At 40.5% G+C, this 17501-nt stretch overlaps 1 protein-coding gene across 7 annotated transcripts in view; it reads right to left on the reverse strand.

Annotated features, from left to right (window-relative positions):
• DCUN1D4 (defective in cullin neddylation 1 domain containing 4) overlaps positions 1–17501 on the reverse strand; it is a 71753-nt gene that overhangs the window by 20648 nt on the left and 33604 nt on the right. For 6 of the 7 annotated variants that reach the window (XM_037034257.1, XM_037034256.1, XM_037034261.1 and 3 more), the window contains exons 5-7: positions 17355–17446; positions 9186–9256; positions 4054–4145 (exon numbers count right to left, since the gene is read on the reverse strand). In XM_037034257.1, coding sequence (XP_036890152.1) covers positions 4054–4145; positions 9186–9256; positions 17355–17446 — 255 coding nt within the window. The remainder of the gene's footprint in view (positions 1–4053; positions 4146–9185; positions 9257–17354; positions 17447–17501) is intronic. The other variant, XM_037034259.1, reaches the window with a different exon arrangement.

Here is a 17501-nt window from a genome sequence, read left to right on the forward strand (position 1 = left end):
CTGCGTAGAAGGGTTTGGAGAGGTGGAAAAAGGGAGCACTGATCGCCTCGTTAGAGATCCAGCGTCGGCACCCACCTGAGGGCCGATGGAGGGCGAACGGACACACGGGAAAGCAGTGAGGGAGCAGAGCCTACCCTGCATCGGGTGCTCTTCTGTACGGCTTCACTTATCATCATGCCTATAAACAATCTCTTATAAACAATAGGGGGAGGGTCAAAGTGGAGGGAACGCTAACTCAAAACATAAAAGGCAGAGATCCCTGTTCCTAACTGGAAACGAAGACAAAGGACCAAAGCCACAGGAAATTGCACAGATTTTGGCCAGCGCTTTAGTTCAGTCCTGCCCTGTGAGAAGATAAGTTTGTTTCAACAGATTCAAGGACAGGAACCACTCACTTAGATAACACTACATAGCAAAAAAATAATAATAATAAAGATACTGTGATTCTTTGGGTAGAGCTGCAAGGCAAAATGTCAAGTTCTGCAGCACGCCTGGGTGTCAGTCCAGCCACCCTGGCAAAAGATGTCCCCATGTTTAAAAAAAAACAAGAGATCTTGTCTGGAGTATATAATATAAAATGCCCAAAGTAACATTTCCATCTCATGCAGCTCTTAAGGATAGTTACATGAGTTAGAGATGATACTGTCAATAAAAAATTTAATTGCTTCAAAGGGGGCTTTGTCTGGCAGAAACTCTGGACCAACACCCACTAGGGAAACAGGCCACTGAGTGGCCAGGTCTGAGCCGTAGGTTGCCATCTAGTGGCTGCTCAGTTCTTCAACCGGTTTCCCCTGCTTTTCCATGTACCATGCATGTGTGGTGAGGAGACTTGCAGAAGCTGTAAAGTGACCCTTCCATGCTGGGATGCAGCATCGTTTGACAAAGTGAAATATACACATGAAGTAGGATCATTTCTTGAGCTTTGCTGCCACAAAACAAATTTGGAATCAACAGAAATCAGGAGACTAGGACTCAGGCTATAAAGTCAAAGGCAGTTCTCCCGCATTACCTGGAAAAGGTCTCTGCCCCTCCTCTCGGTCAGCCCAAAGGTACTCTCCCAGCCCATTGTCAGTCCTATGCAAGGTTAGCTGCAACTCTCACACACCTCAGTTCGTTTTTAGCTTAAACATCCCTACAAAGGTTACTTCATCAGTGGTCACCTTAAAAACACATGCTGGGACAAGACAATAAACGAACAGTCACCTAAAGCAAGAGCTGTGCCTTCGCAGACTGAGGATGACCTAGGGGAGCGTGGGGACAGACAGTCCCTACCAGTTGCTGTCACTTCTTTCTGGCCCTGGAGAGGCTATGCCCACAACTCCTCTACCTGGTGTCAAGGAGACAGAGTCGAGACTAATTTCTGAGTGCCCAAGAGTGTGCCACAGTTCACCAGTTCACCTTCCTGATTCTAGAAATGCCAGCAGACACCCAGGAAGTAACCAAACTGACTCAAAACTGTCTGGTTAAAAAACCTATGGCCTATTTCTAGTACACTTCCACTGTACAGTAACAATTTTTTTAAAGAAGCATTTTAATCAAATACCCTAGTGTATATACACAGTATATATGTATTTTGTCATATACATATATGTATACATATAATATACAGTATACATATACACATAGTATATGTATTTTGTCACATACACACTTTAATTCAGTGTGAGTCCAAAACTTCCCATCTTTAGAGCATACAAATGATTGGCCTCTGAGTTTTATTTACTATGTATGCACAGCTTGCAAATACAGTACTTATTTATAATTTACATAAAGAGAACTGACTTTACTACTTTTGGATCTTTTGCCAAAACATTTATTGCTTCTAAGCCCCAACCCCAAATAGACTTCACCTTGCTCATAAGTTTTGTTTCCCCAGCACCCTGCACCCCTGTGCTTGGCACGTCACTACCATTCCAATACTTAATGCCAAACAAATGATAAATCCAAGGAGGTTGAAGGGAGTTCTTAAAGCATGAAACTGGTCTAGTTTTTGAACTACAAAGAACCATAATACGGGTTTTCTGAGGAATTAAATATTTGCACCTTATTGATGAAAAAAACAATCTCTGAGTTTCATGTCACAAAAAAGAAAGCATACTCCTCAGTGCCTGTACAGTGAATCAGGCCTGTCACTACCCCCTGAATTTGATAGAAAGCCACCTGCCACCATGCAGAGTCCCCAACAAAGGGCCTGCAAAGTGCCCTCCAAACACACATGCAGACCTCCCCCGGGAACTGCACATCTCATGACCCAGGTGGCGAGGCCCTCAAAACACGGGGGGAAAGCCTGACATCACGTAACATTCTTTTGTAAAGGAAATGCAAAAAAAGAATTTACAACTATGCAAAAACAGGTATCATACTCTCTTATGACAAATAAAAATGCGCCTGAAAAAATGGTGACAGTCCTCCTCTGAGGCCCTGAAATAAGGGGCCTCAGACCACCACAGGGGTATTGCCAAGGAGCAGCCCCGCCCCATGGCCGCCACTCGGGAAGCAGCAAAGAAAGGCAGCGAGGAAAATGATGAAAGAGGGAAAAGCTCAAAAATCATAAAGAGTTGATTGCCAACATGAAAACACAATTTTAGAGATTTTGGAGATGTAACCCTAAAATTCTAGAGTATTCTGAGAGGAAAGTGTATTTGTAAAAAGGTCATTTGGCTTTTGTCTAAAACTCATTTGCCACCAAGACAGTAGTTGTTAGAGGAAGAATGTGACCTCAGGGTCAGAAGTCTCGGGTTTTCTTCCACCTCTGCCACCAACTTTCACAATCACGTGCCCCTCTGAACCTCAGGTTCCTCATCTGTAAAGTGAGCAAGGATCAGGCTCGATCTGCCCGGTAAGTTTTGAGGCTCAAATGGGAAACAGTGACAAGACTTAAATAGGCCCTTAAAGCACAGTACAAATGAGGCATTACTTCTGTAACAAATGGACAATGATACTAAAAGTTGACAAATTCCAAAATTATTTAAATAAAACCACTTCAACTCCAATTTTAATCTAATAAAAATTGAAGTCTTATTCCTAAGTAGAAAGAAAAGGATAAGTCATTCTAAGTACTACAGATCAAAGTTACCATTTGAAATGTTTACTTATGCACTGCTACTGTATCCTTTAATGCATAATAGAGAATAACAATGTTTTCTTGAATGAAGCTCTTAGCAAATACATACATACATATATATACATACACACACACACACACACACACACACACACAAACACAGCACACACATAAGCACAAAATGAACCTGCAAAACCACTGGTTCTTTTTTCTGGGCCAGATAACACAAACAGAATCTTTATTATTACTATTTTTTAATTACTAGAGTAATGAAATTCCCATTTTGCCCTAAGCTAAAATAGATATATAAAAGAGAAGATGTGAAACATCTGCACTTATAAGTCATACTTTACTCATTTTTTTCTCACTAACTATAACCCAGATTCTACAAAGCCCCTTTCCTTTCTAAGCTCTGGCCCTATGCCGTCTAACACAGGAGCCGCCAGACACACGTGGCTACTGACCACCTGAAATGCAGCTAATGAGAACTGAGATGTATCTTAAGTGTAAAACACCCATCAGATTTTGACAATTTAATAGGAAGAAAGAATGTACAATAGCTCATTGATTTTTAAAATACTGATTACACACTGGAATGGTACTGTTTGGGGTTAAATAAAATATATCAAAATTAACTTTACCTGTTTCTTTTTATACTTTTTTTATGTGGCTATTGGAAAACTTTAACTTACATATGTGGCTCACACACATGAGAAAAGACTGGTCTATTTCTATTGGGCGGAGTTGCTGTAGACGAATACAAAAATAAATAGTACACACTTACATAGAAACTTTAATTGCTGAAATTCAACCATAAAGCCCTGCTCATCATATAAACAGTGCAAGGCCTTTAAACCCACGGCCCCAGCTGAAGTCTGCCAAGATACCTGGCCTTCTTCCAGTCACCCAGCCCAGACTCCCCGAGATCCCAGGGACGAGGCGACCAGCTTGGGAGGGAAGGGAGCCCTCAAGACAGTCTCAGGACTTACTGTAGAGAAGTCATTCCTTTTAACCATTCCTGTAGAGTAAAATAACCCATATTTTGTGCATCCAATTTCCAAGCTAGGACAAGCATAACTACCTGTTTAAAAGAAAAAGAAAGATAGCGCAATCAAATCAGAACAACTGATCTCAGCAATCGAATATACATTAACATCCTGATAATGCTTCTGTTCACTGTAGTTAAGTCACTGAAATAACAAGAGTGACTTCACAAATGAGTTCTAGAGTTTGGTGTAACTCAGTGTGTGCACGAGGGTTTGGAGAAACACAAACTCTTTTGAAGAACGATGGAGAAAGTGTGAAAACCTTTCCAGAGGGCAGTTCTGCATATCTATTAAAATTAAAACCAGTTACTCAGTGGGCAATTCCATCTATGGAAAGTTAGCTTATAGATACACCTGCAAGTGTACGCAAACATGTATACTCAGCAATAATTACTGCAGTACTATTTGAAAAAGCACAAGATTGAAAACAAACATTTATCAGTAAGGTGGTAGTTATTAAATACTTCTTTGCTAAATATTGGGTGGTCCAAAATGTCCATTTGTTTTTTACATAAAATGTGACACATTCTTCATTTTCACCAATAACTTTATTGATTTGATATTTTTACTATGTCAGCTAACTCCCACTTGGTAGAATGTCGACTGTTCTCAGTAAAGGTCTCGATTGGATGACTATCAACTCCCCTGGGCCACCTGACCGTGGGGAATCGTCCGGCAAGGAATCGCCAACATGGAACGTCACAAACCACTTTTGACATGTATGATCAGTCACAGCACCTTCTCCATGCACTGCACAAATCTTTTTTGCCTTTCAGTTGCATTTTTGCCTTTCTTGAAATAATAAAGCATAATATGCTGAAAATGTTGCATATTTTCTTCCACCTTCCATACTAAAATTGGCTATACAAAAATTCACCAATTTTGGTACGTTTTTCTTTAAATGCACACTGATATGACAGCTGTTACAATACAATCTAACGAAACTGTTTCTAATAAAGTTAAAGAAAAGTAAGTGAAAGGCATGAAGTTAGCATTTGCTCTCAGAGCAAAAATGCTATACAGTGGAAAGTGCTACCAGAGCCATCTTAACAGAAAAAACAAAAGATACTTTTTGGCCAACCCAATACATTCCACACAAAGGGATACTATGCCCCCATTAAGACCAATAAGTCTACAAATAGAGAACGATCTCCCAAGATCTATCAAAGGAAAAGAAAAAGGTGCAGAACAGACAGAGTGGTAAAAAATAAAAAGGTGGGTGGTGAGACATATACAGTGGAGTTGTATCACAAATACATTACTGTTTGTAAATTCAACTATTTACACTGGGCGAGGGGGAGAATTATTTAAAAGTAGCACCATATTCCACGTAAATAGTGCTCTGCCCATACTGAGCACCAGGGAGCATTACAGCCCAATCACTTCTCAGTAGGCACCACACAAAAATATAAAATAGCTGCCTATGATGACAGGATTGTCATTTTCTGTTTAAAATTTCCTTTCATCAAATATCAATTAAATCAGTATGTATCATTTTTAAAGTCCCCATGTGTTTTAGACTTTAAAACTCTAGATTACTAGGCAGACTAGGAGGACTGATTAGGAGCCAATGTTTCTAACATTATATGCACATCATCACAAAATGATTGTTAAATAGGTTTAAAAAATGGTGACTTAAGAGACCACTGGGCTACTTAGAAGAATTTCCCAAAAGAAGTTATATGTTCTTCAAAATATTCACACATTCGAGCATTTTTCTCCCCATCTCTTGAACCCACATTTTCTAATTCAAACTTATGCTCTCAATATCTATATTTAATCCTCTATTAGGAAGACTGAAAATTCCACATAAACACTTAAGAAAAAATGGTGAAGGCACAAGAACACAGCGTGCATGAAATACGTCTAAACTGCCGAAGCAGATGTTCACAACAGCTATTTCTTCACATAAAATAGACCTTTCCTTATGAGAGCTAATAAGGAAGCTTATACTTAAATGATCTTGCTGTTACCTCAGTAAATGAAAGTAGACTTGAATTTGACAACCTGCTTAAATTTCATAAGCTATAAATATCAGGTGAGAGTTTTAAATACTTTAAAGTGCTTACTCATTAATGCAGATACCCTTTTAAAAACTAGCTTGCTGCTCGTTTTTCAAATTTAACATTTCTGAAATTGAGATGCATTCCCAATTAATGGCATATCAGTTTATTTAGCAACATTTTTTATTAGTGATGATACGACTTACATAACTTCTATTAGTGGCACCTTAGAATTGAAGTACAGTAAAAAATACTTTAAAATATAATATTCTAAATGTGGCCTTTTAGATTTCAATGTGTGTGATTCAACATTTCAACCCTATTTCTACAGAAAGAGAGACCCAACGGACTCATAAATGCCCCAAAAGGAGCAATAATAGCGGCTCCCTTCTATTGAGCACTGCTATTTGGGGGTGAGGAACTTTGAAGAGCAGGGAACCCCCTTTTTCACTTAGAATCCACATCAGCACGCCCTCGCACCCTGACAGGCCTTTCTACCTCTGAGAGCAAATGATAAGGCCAGACCCTGGCCTCCTAATCTCCTCGCCGCTGGCCCTGTTGCCCATCCCTCTGATCCAATGCGGGCTGCTGTCCTCTGGATGGAATCTCTGGCCTGTCAAGGCCAGATCACTGTGAGACTGTTCACAAAACACCCTGGCAACCTTGTCCCAGTTCTCATCAGGACACATCCTTCTTAAAGTCAGTGTATGCTGTTTTCTGTTGGGAACCGTCCTGCCTGGTTTCAGGAGCTGTAACCCTGCCAGCAGGCAAAAAGACCCCATGGCTAGGGGACCTTGGGACCATAGGCCACTAAGGAGACAAAACTTATCCTCCTGGCAGGGATGTAGCCTCTGCCCCTTTTACTTCACCCTGCTTGGCCGCTGGAGGATGGCTGGATAGTAAGATTCCTCAAGGGAGGAACAACCTAGGACAGGCACAGTCACACAGGGACCATCAGGGAAGGACTTAGGGGACTACAGAAAGGGGATGATAGACCCTCACCCCTTGGCTTCGTCATAGCCTGAGTCCTCATTCTATCCATAAGAAGCCTCCTAATCTCTTGGCTGCCCGAATCCCCGACCTGATTCAGGCCTGAAACAATGCTGGAGGCGGTGCAGCCCTGTGCTGGAACGGGCAGTTCCCAGGGCAATCAGGCCAAAGAAAGAATGCATAGAATCCTGTGAAACCTGCTTTGCTAAGAATGCCCTCATTTTTTTTCATTTTTTAAAAGTTTTTATTTATTTAGAGGAGAAGGGAAGGAGAGAGGGAGAGAAATATCAATGTATGGTTGCCTCTCACACACCCCCTGCTGGGAAATGGCCTGAAACCCAGGCATGTGCCCTGACTGGGAATCGAACCGCAATTGTTTGGTTCATGTAGCCTGTGCTACATCCACTGCGCTATACCAGCCATGGCAAAGAATGCCCTCATTTTAAATGTTAAGGGTCCAAGCATAAAATGAGTTTGTTTTCCAAAGTTTTATGGCTCTTTGGCATTACACTATCTGACCCTGACTCAAAATAAGCCCTCATCGTTCTCTGAAAGTCTTCCATTCCTTGATCATTACTGCCTGACAATGACTGATGAGCTTTACATATACTCCCTGTATTCCCACGCAAACTAAACCCAATAAAAGCCCATTGAGAAAAAGGATCAAGGCCCTTCTCTTCTGAGAGACTGGTCAGCCTTTCATCCCCAAGCACATTATGTCTTAGTAGACTCATTCTCATCCACAGCAGCTGGGGGAGCTCTGCTGGACGGAGCCCTCCCCCTCGCCAGTTTTCTATGTCAATGTGTAGTAAATGGACCTCTTCAGGCAACATACTGTGGACGCTGTTGTCCCCAAACCTTTACACCCAGATGAATAATTTATCTAGATACCTGAAGCAGATCATATTAAATTTTAAAATACAAGACAAAATTCCATGTAATAAGTTACAGACATTCCAAAGGCTCTTAAGAAAATTTAAAATGTTATTGGGGAAAGTGTAGGAGAACAAAGACACAGGAATGGTAAGGACAAAAAAGTTGGAACAAAAAACGTGTGATGTCTCAATTCTTGGTTTTCTTTTTGGAGCACAATATATATGCACGGGCATGAGATATCTTGCAAACAGTCTGAATGAAGGGGATGATCTCGAGATGGCTTCCAGATCATAAATTCATTTAGGACCTGAGGCGTACTTGTTAAATTGGAAGGCTAATGTAATATTAAACTGCACAGTTAATGATCCAGGGCATTTGTATTGGCATAATTTCTCATTTTAGTGTGAGAGCACATGTGGGAACAGGAAAAATATATTCAACAATAACACGATGATAAGATTAGACAAAAATAATTAAGCATATAAAATAACTTCTAATCAGAATTTTTAAATCCTCACCCAAGGGTATGTTTACTGATTTGAGAGAGAGGGGAAGGGAGGGAGAGAGAACGAGGAGGGGAATGTCCATGTGCGAGGGAACTTCGGTCAGCTGCCTCTCATACACACCCCAACTGGGCCCAAATCCACCACCTTTCTGTCTATGGGACAACACCCCCACTGAGCCACACCAGTCAAGGCCTGATTAAATATTTTAAGGAAAGTATGTACAGCCTTAACACTAGAAAGCAATCTCTTTCTGAGCCAAATTCAACTGGAAGTTAAGAGAGCTGTGAAAAACTCTTGATAATTATAATCTACTTAAAACCCTTATGAATAATTATTTAAAGTCTTGAATGAACTCTCCACTAAACTGGGACCACTACAGAGGGCAACAAGGGACACAATGTCGTGACTCAGTCCCCCAGCTTCTCTCTCATTGTATGTATACAGGACCACACCACTTTTTAAAAATCTTGTGCCTTTTGGATACAAGAAATTAAACATGAGAGAAAAAAACAACTATACACCATACCTACTACAACAAAATAATTTCAATTAGAAATTAAATTAGAATTGAAACTTATTTCTTAGATTGCCTCATAAAAACTAACACCATTGTTTTATTATTATTGCTTTATTTGTCAAGGAACGAAAGGCTTAAAATAAATAATCAACTGATTTACCTGACTTAGTAAATTAGACTTACATTTTCTGGCTCAACACCAATGTCTTCACAAAATTTTTCCATGCCTTCGGGACCTACGACATCATCAGCACCTGCAGTGAAATGCAACCTCACATGAATTGAATCTAACCACGTGCACTATTACTGCTACAGTAGAGTTGTACCGTCCAAGTATTTATTATCCAAGTGAACTAAAATCAAGTAACACTTAGGGGCCAGAACTCCTTTCTGAAGAAAGAAATTGGCAAGTACAAATTGAAAATTTTTCTGGCATTTCAGTTTTAAAGGGTTCCATTCTGCACAATCATTTATGTCACTTTACTGCCATGTTCCTCAACCCATGGACATATGACATACATGATTATGTCTAAAGATCTGGCCACTTGAGTTTAATTTCTACTCTTCATTAAAGCAGCTTAAAGCTTTACTCTTATTTTGGTCATAATTTCAATACATACAATAATTGCTGGAAACACAGCAAAGAAACATAATATTCTTTATAAAAATTGGGAAATAACACAATTTTTTTTACACAGAAAAACAAGTCGTGCTTTTGTCCTCGAACAGGCAATAAAGCCTCTCTCTTTCCACTCTAGCTCCAGCTTCGTTTCTTCCTGAAAGAACCATCCAGAGTGCCATCTCTACCTTAGCTCCCTTCATTCTTCAGCCACACAATGTGGTTTCTGCTCGTCTCCCCACTCAAACCCTCCTTGCCAAAGTCACTAAGAATCCCCTAACTGCCAAGTCTAACAGACACAGTCCATCTTTCTTTTATTTGACCTCTCTGCTACCTGACACTGTGAAGCGCTTCTTCCTTCACAAAACTTTCCTCCAATGACTTCTGGAAGTGCCCTTTCTCCCCCAGCTTTCCCCCACACCTCTCCTCTTTTAGCTTCTTTAGGGGTTCCTTTGCTTCTCCCGACTTGTTAAATTTCATGCGCAGAGTTCCATCTCCTAATCCATCCTACACTCTCTCCCTGGAAAACCCCTACTTGGGGTTTCAGGTACTACCCAGATCTCTTCCTAGCCCCCACTTTTCCTCTCGCCTTTGGACTGTCTACCTCACCTCCTCTTACACCGTCACAACTAAACTCATCTTGTGCCCTAAACCTACTCCTCCCGCATCTGGCATTTTCCACTACCAGCCACCTCAGTGGGCCCATCATCTCTCCATGCCAAGTCCTCTTACCCTCCTTTCTTCTGTCCCAACGGGTGCCACCACCAGAAATAGAAACCTGGGAGTCATCCTGGATTCTCCCCTTATATACTTTCCACATGCAGTCAGTATTCAAATACACTGCCAATTTTTCCTTCCCAATATTTCTTAATTGGATCTATCCTGCACCGACCTATTCAGGCTTGATCCTCTCACTTAAGATTGATTACACAGCAGTTTCCTCAAGTTCTCCCTAATTCCAGGGAGACTCCTCGTCCCCCTCTGATCCATCCCACATACCTTTCAGTCCTTCAATGGCTTGACACTACCTGAAGATAAAGCCCCAAGTATCTGAATATCAAAGAAGATACCCTCTCTGATCTAGTGCCTCTCTCTCTCTTCAGCCTCGTACCTTTCCACTTTCAAATTAAGTTTCTCAGAAATAAGTGAATCAATAAACACTGCTAAATGAATAAAAATTGAGATGTAGAAACACTTACTGTGGTTTGCTCTGCACACGCATCCTGACACACAGCTAGCACCACACTGCTCTGCCACCTCGGCCCACCTTTTTCTCCCCCTCCCCCATCTACCTGGCTAACTCCTTTAACCTTTAAAGACTAAACCAAACAGGCAGCCTCCCCCATCTCCCCACTACCCTCAGCAGAGCCTGAGTCGGGCAGTCCCTTTGTGACCCCATGCAATGCTAGGGAAAATAAACCACAATGAATGTACAGGGCGGTTATTTGAACAAAGGATGGATATTAAAACCACCTGGAGCCCTAGCTGGTATGGCTCAGTGGACAGAGCTCCGGACTACAAAGCCAAGGGCTGCCAACTCAGTTCCACAGCAGGGCACAGGCCTGGGTTGCAGGCCCAGGTTTCAGGGCCCCAGGAGGGGTGCATGAGCGGCAACCACACACTGATGCTTTTCCTACCTTTCTTTCTCCCTCCCTTCCCCCCCTTTCTAAAAATAAATAAAATCTTTTAAAATAAATAAATAAATAAATCGTCTGGAGTGCTTCTAGGAAAGTCTAGTTACTTCTCTGATCTCAAATCCTTGTCTCCCCAAAACTACAAATTCGGGTCTTCTCATAATCTGGCTACAGCAAGTATTTTTGCTATATGCTGTTATTTTTATTTTACTGATTAATGTGCTATTTTTGTTATAAAATGTTGTTATATATTCAAATTTGGGTTTTTTTCCTGGTATTTATTTTGCTCCTTTTATTTTACAATTTTTTCTATGTATTCTTAACTTGATTATTGGGGGAAAGTTATCATTCAAATAAAAGTTTACCTAATTTTTAATTGGCTTATTTTTGCTACTTTAACTCATAAACGTGAAAGTAAAAGTTTATTAATGAGCCTCTTTAGGCGTCCTCCCCAGACTAAGCTTCCACACACACGAATACACTTGTGCTTATCTGTTGTTTCTAAGTTTGTCCAGGCAATTCTCTTCGGCTCTCCAAGTATCCAATAACTTAATCATTTCCTCTCCAACACATAATCATTTTTGCCTACTCCTTTCCAATATTTATGCCCTTTCTGTCTCATATCTAAAAACTTCCAAAGCAACAGCAAATAAGAACAGTGGCCGCACTTAGCTCATTTTCGACTCAAATGTGAAAACAGCATTTTATCATTTGATATGTGGCTAGCTTTCGGTCTGACAGCCCAATAGACCCTCATGTGCACATTCATCCCTTACACAAAGAACACAGTACCACATTCACACGGCAAAGTGTTCAAACAGAGACAGTCCGAGTAAAAGAGAGTAAAAGGAAAAAGCCGCCTCTCCCTTTCTTAACCAGTTATGCACGTATCCTTCCAGACTTTTTATTTATGTACAAATATACAATAAGATGCAGTTTTAGTTTTATTTTTTATATTTGTTTTAACTAGCACCCAAACACATTTTTTTCACTACTTTTAGAGAAGAAAAGGGGAAAGGAAAGGAGAGAAACAAATATGACAGAGAAGCATCAGCTGGTTGGTAGCCTCCCCACCGCTTGGGTGCGTGTGACTGGGATCACACGCACAGACTGGGGATTGAACCTGTGACCTTTCAGTTACGTTCCCCAACCAACTGAGCCACACCGGCCAGGGCTGAAATGCAGTTTTAGATTTGTTTATCTATATACATGAGTTCATGTTGTACCTATAAACTCTACACCTTGCTTTTTTCACTAAATATGTCTGATAATCTTCCTGTGAGAGTCCCTGTACAGTTACTTTGTTCTAGTTAGCTGACACACTCCCTTTTCTCCACTGTATGTGAATGTGTGTGTATGTTCATCACTCCACTACTGTAAAAGTATTTAGGCTATGAGATTAAAGAATAATTATTCTCATAAGGAAACACCCATCTGTCCCTATTTTGCTAGGAGGTTTTGTTTTTAGGAAAGATGCCTTTTTGGTATTTACTGATAGCACTCATTGCAGGAAGCTCCATAAAGCTAAAAAAAAAAGTTACTTTTTAGTTCTTTTTAAATTCCTTTCTTTGGTTTCCATTCTTCCTGATTTTATAAAAGCTCCTTCACTGTAACCTGTTCTTGAGCCTAGCCAGCCGCGTGCATTTCCCATGCCTGTGCACTAGCCCTGATGTCTCCAGGCTGTTCTCCCCTCCTACACCCTCCATCCTGGTTAGTGCCTCCTCTTCCCGTCAATACTCATTACTAAGACAATGCTTCTCAATTTATTTGTCTTTTTGCCACCACAGAAAATGAGCACAGTGCTTCTGTTGACTGGGAAGCCCTCAAAGAAGGTTTGCTGAGGTACACTGTACAGTGGGAATATTAGTTATCCATGCTTTTCATTTTTTCCATATTTTACACACTGTCACTCTCATACTAATTGTATACACTTGCCCTGTGTTTTAAAAGATCAAGTATTTAACAGTATAATTTGCTACAGTATGACTCTGCCAAAAGTAATTATTTTATCTTAAAAACATTAAAAGATAGCTGGTCAATTAACATTATTAAAAAGCTACCCATAATTGTGCTATCTAAAACAACTTTTTCTTTCACCTCATTATGTTTCTCACTCACGTATTTAGATCTATTTGTAATCATATTGTTCATTGGGAATATGGTTATATTTATACAGAATTTATCAATTCCCCTGTAAAAATGAACAATCTCATTCTAACGAATATGCCACTGGTTAACACACAGTGGGTTGGACGTGGAGTGTGAGGAAAATGATTTGTAAAGAAAAAATTCTATCTACAATAAGCTATGATGAGATCCGGCCAAGATACAGGCGTAGGTAGAAATGCTTCACTTCCTCCCACAACCAAAGGATAACAACCAATCTAAAAGCAATAAACAACCAGAAGTGCCAGAAAATCAAACTGCATGAAACTCCGACAACCAAGGAATTAAAGAACCAGACACTAGACAACCAGACCAGTAAGTCCACCAGGGATGGAGAGAGCCCGCAGTAAGGCGGCAGACCAGGCGGGCGGGGCTCACTGACCAGGAAACTGAGACTCAGAGCTGACTATGGACTATGGTGGGGGTTGCCATGATGGGAGAAACTTCCAGCCTCACATGAGTCTCACATAAAAGTGGGGCTAGAGCCCAGCAGGCAAGCTGCACTGTTCCCTCTCCGGCCCCTCCCCCACAGGCAGCACCACAGCTCAGCAAAGAGGGTTGCCCCTCCCCCTTACAACTTAACAGGAGCCCTGAACAAAGAAATACGGCCCAAATGAAAGAACAGAGCAGAACTGCAGAAAGCTAAGCGATGAGGATATAGCCAACCTGTCTGATGGAGAGGTCAAAGCCCTGGTAATCAAAATGGTCACAGAATCAACAGAGCTTGGTCCCAAAATGAAAGAACAAATGAAGGGTACCCAAAGTGAAACAAAGCAAAATATTCGGGGAACCAACAGTGACAGGAAGGAAACCAGGACTCAAATCAACAATTTGGTACAAAGGGAAGAGATAAACAGCCAACCAGAACAGAATAAAGAAACAAGAATTCAAAAAAATGAAGAGAGGCTTAGGAACCTCTGGGACAACTCTGAACTTTCCAATATCCAAATTATAGGGGTTCCAGAAGGAGAAGAACAAGAGCAAGAAATGGAAAACTTATTTGAACAAATAATGAAGGAAAACTTCCCCAATCTGGCGAAGGAAGCCCAGAGAGTTGCAAAGAAGTTGGACCCAAAGAGGAACACACCAAGACACATCATCATTAAGCTATCCAAGATTAAAGACAAAGAGAGAATCTTGACAGCAACAAGAGGAAAGGAGAGAGTTACCTACAAAGGAGTGCCCACAAGACTATCAACTGATTTCTCAAAAGAAACCTTACAGGCAAGAAGGGGCTGGAAAGAAGTATTCCAAGTCATGAAAGGCAAGGACCTATATCCAAGAGTACTCTATCCAGCAAAGCTTTCATTTAGAATGGAAGGGCAGATAAAGTGCTTCCCAGATAAGGTCAAGTTAAAGTCGTTAATCATCACCCAGACCTTATTATATGAGATTTTAAAGGGACTTAACCTAAGAAATTGAAGAAGATCAAAAACTATGAACACTAAAATGACAACAAACTCACAACTACCAACAAATGAATCTAAAAAAAAAAAAGAAAACAAAACAAAGCAAACAACTAGAACAGGACCAGAATCAGAGAAATGGACATCACATGGAGGGTTTTCAGTGGGGAAGGGAAGGGGAAGAATAGGGGGGGAAAGGTACAGGGAATAAGAAGCACAATTGGCAGGCATAAAATAGACAGGGAGAGGCCAAAAGTGGTACAAGAAAACAGTATTCAAAGAACTTATATGTACTTTGTTCATGGACATGACTAAGGGTGGGGGGATGCTGGATGGTTGGGGAGCACAGGGTGGAGGGGGGATGGAGGGGAAACATTGGGACAACTGTAATAGTATAATCAATAAAGTACACTTTAATAAGACAAAATAAAATAAGCTATGAAATGCCCAGGTGACAAGATACTGGAGATACATTTGGAAGACAGACACACTGACAATAATCTAGAAAAAAGTGGTCCTCCCACTTTCCCTCCCATTTTAACCAGGGGCCCCTACTAATTATATTTAAAATGTTCACAATGGGTGGTAAAAGCCCCTCATTCTAGGCGTCCTGTGGCCTCAGTCACCCGGCAGCACACGCTGTAAATCATCCCTGAATAATACTGATCTGCAGTTTCTATTCATGAGTTTGGGATATTGAAAGTGAAACAGATACCACTTGGGGTTTTTCATAATTCCCAATTTTAAACCATTTTCCCGACAGATAAGATACAAGAGAAGGAGAAGAAAAGGGACAAGTGTAAAAATAGAGCAGGCCACACTCACAGAAACTTCACGCAGGAAGGGACTACCAGGAACTACCCAGCAGGGATCTCAAGGAACCTAAAAATGTGGCTTAAGCTTTATGCCAAATGTCATCTTTCTGAGCCAGAGGAAAACAACTAAGAAGGAAAACTGTAGCCTGCTCTTTTTAAAGAAAACAGAAGTGTGGCTTACACTATGGAAAAATTTATGCTTACTTGTATAGGAAGACACAAAAAAATCAAAAGAGCTGTGCTAGAGTGGTGGGATTAAGTGTCCTTTTTATGTTTAAATTTTCCTTATTATAACACATTTTATAATAATAAATGTGAGCCAAGCAAAAAACCTTCATAATCAAAATTATACAAATATGAGAAAACTCTTCTGTTATTCAGTATTCATGTACCAAACACCTAGAAAAGTGCTAAACATTTATGTGAGGGAAGACAAAATGTCTTCAAGAGATTTGTGCTCTTATGACATAAGTCTGTTAGACAACAGATAAATTCTACTACCATGTAAGTATCTATACTAGTGCTCATGCCCTGCAAACAAAATCCAGCTCAGACTAGTTCAAATAATAAAGCAGAACTCACTACAACAGTATTGGGGCAGCTCACAAAAACCCAGTGAAGTACAGAAATCAGGATCACATCCTTTCAGGTGCACATCAGAAGAGAAAGATTCTTCTCCCAGCTTCCTGATAATCCCAGGAAATTTCACCGGATTGGACTGGTCTGGATACCTGTCAGCCCCTTCAGTAATCTCTGTGGCCAAAAGGGGCAAGACTCTTACCAGAAAAAAGAGTGGGGAACGAGGGTGAGGAATGGCAAGATCAGGTCTGGAAGGAATCCTCACTTTGTGAGGTAACTTTGTTACCCAGTAACATGCTATCAGAACTAGTTATGAACAATGTCTGGGAGAAGTACAAGGCTATTAAGCTAAGTAAGGGGGCTTCAAAGTTAAATAACAGCTTGTCAGATGGAAAAATGGAGAAAGGCATTCAGACAAAGGGATGGCAGGGAATCAGGTCTTTTATCCCGTAGGTAGCAGGGATTTTTAAGTGAGGTGGGATGACGTGGGGTGGGAACGTCTGTCTAAAGGATGCTGGGATAGTCCGGTTGATAGGAAACAGGTTAGGGAAGAGGAAAGGTGAAAGAGCCTCCCATTCACACTTAACTGAAAGTTTTCCTTTTTCTCTGTTTTATACCGTACACAGCCATGGTAACAACTAAACCCCAGATTTCAGTATTACACTCTCCAGCCAATTATACCAAGTTGCAAAAATGGGACTGAATTTAACACATTTAAATGACAAAAACAAACATTTTCTGCCAAATGATCTTTCAAAATAGACACACTTAATATAAGACATTCTCTTGTACTACACAAAGGTTCAAAGCAGCAAAGCTTATTTTAACTTCAATGTGTAAACCAAATAATTACCCATTACCAGCATTGAAGTAGGTTTCCTAGCAATCCAAAGTATTTCTCCCAAATGCATTTCATCTTTTCAGCTCACTTCCAGTGTTCTGAATTCTTTGGCTTAGCTGCTGGCTATAAATAGGACATTGGGTGATTTGTTTCAACAATGTTCTCTCCCTCAAACAGGGGCACACAACCACAACCCAAGTTTGGAAAGTACCCATTTATCTCCTAACCTCCCCTAAGGTAGTCCTCTCTACTTTCGTGAGGCTGGTCTTAGATGAAGTAAATGATCACCTACCTGCATATTCATAGAACCACTCTAAGCATCTCTTACTTGAAAAAGCTTCTTCTTCAGTCTTTATTCTAGTTGAATCGTATTTTCTATACATGCTAGAAATTGAGAAAGCAATTTTAAGTTATTTAAAGATTCCGAGTTCTTTCAGAG

This window comes from Sturnira hondurensis, unplaced genomic scaffold, assembly GCF_014824575.4.
Source record: "Sturnira hondurensis isolate 20B ecotype Veracruz unplaced genomic scaffold, ASM1482457v3 Scaffold0022017, whole genome shotgun sequence".
NCBI lineage: Eukaryota > Metazoa > Chordata > Mammalia > Chiroptera > Phyllostomidae > Sturnira > Sturnira hondurensis.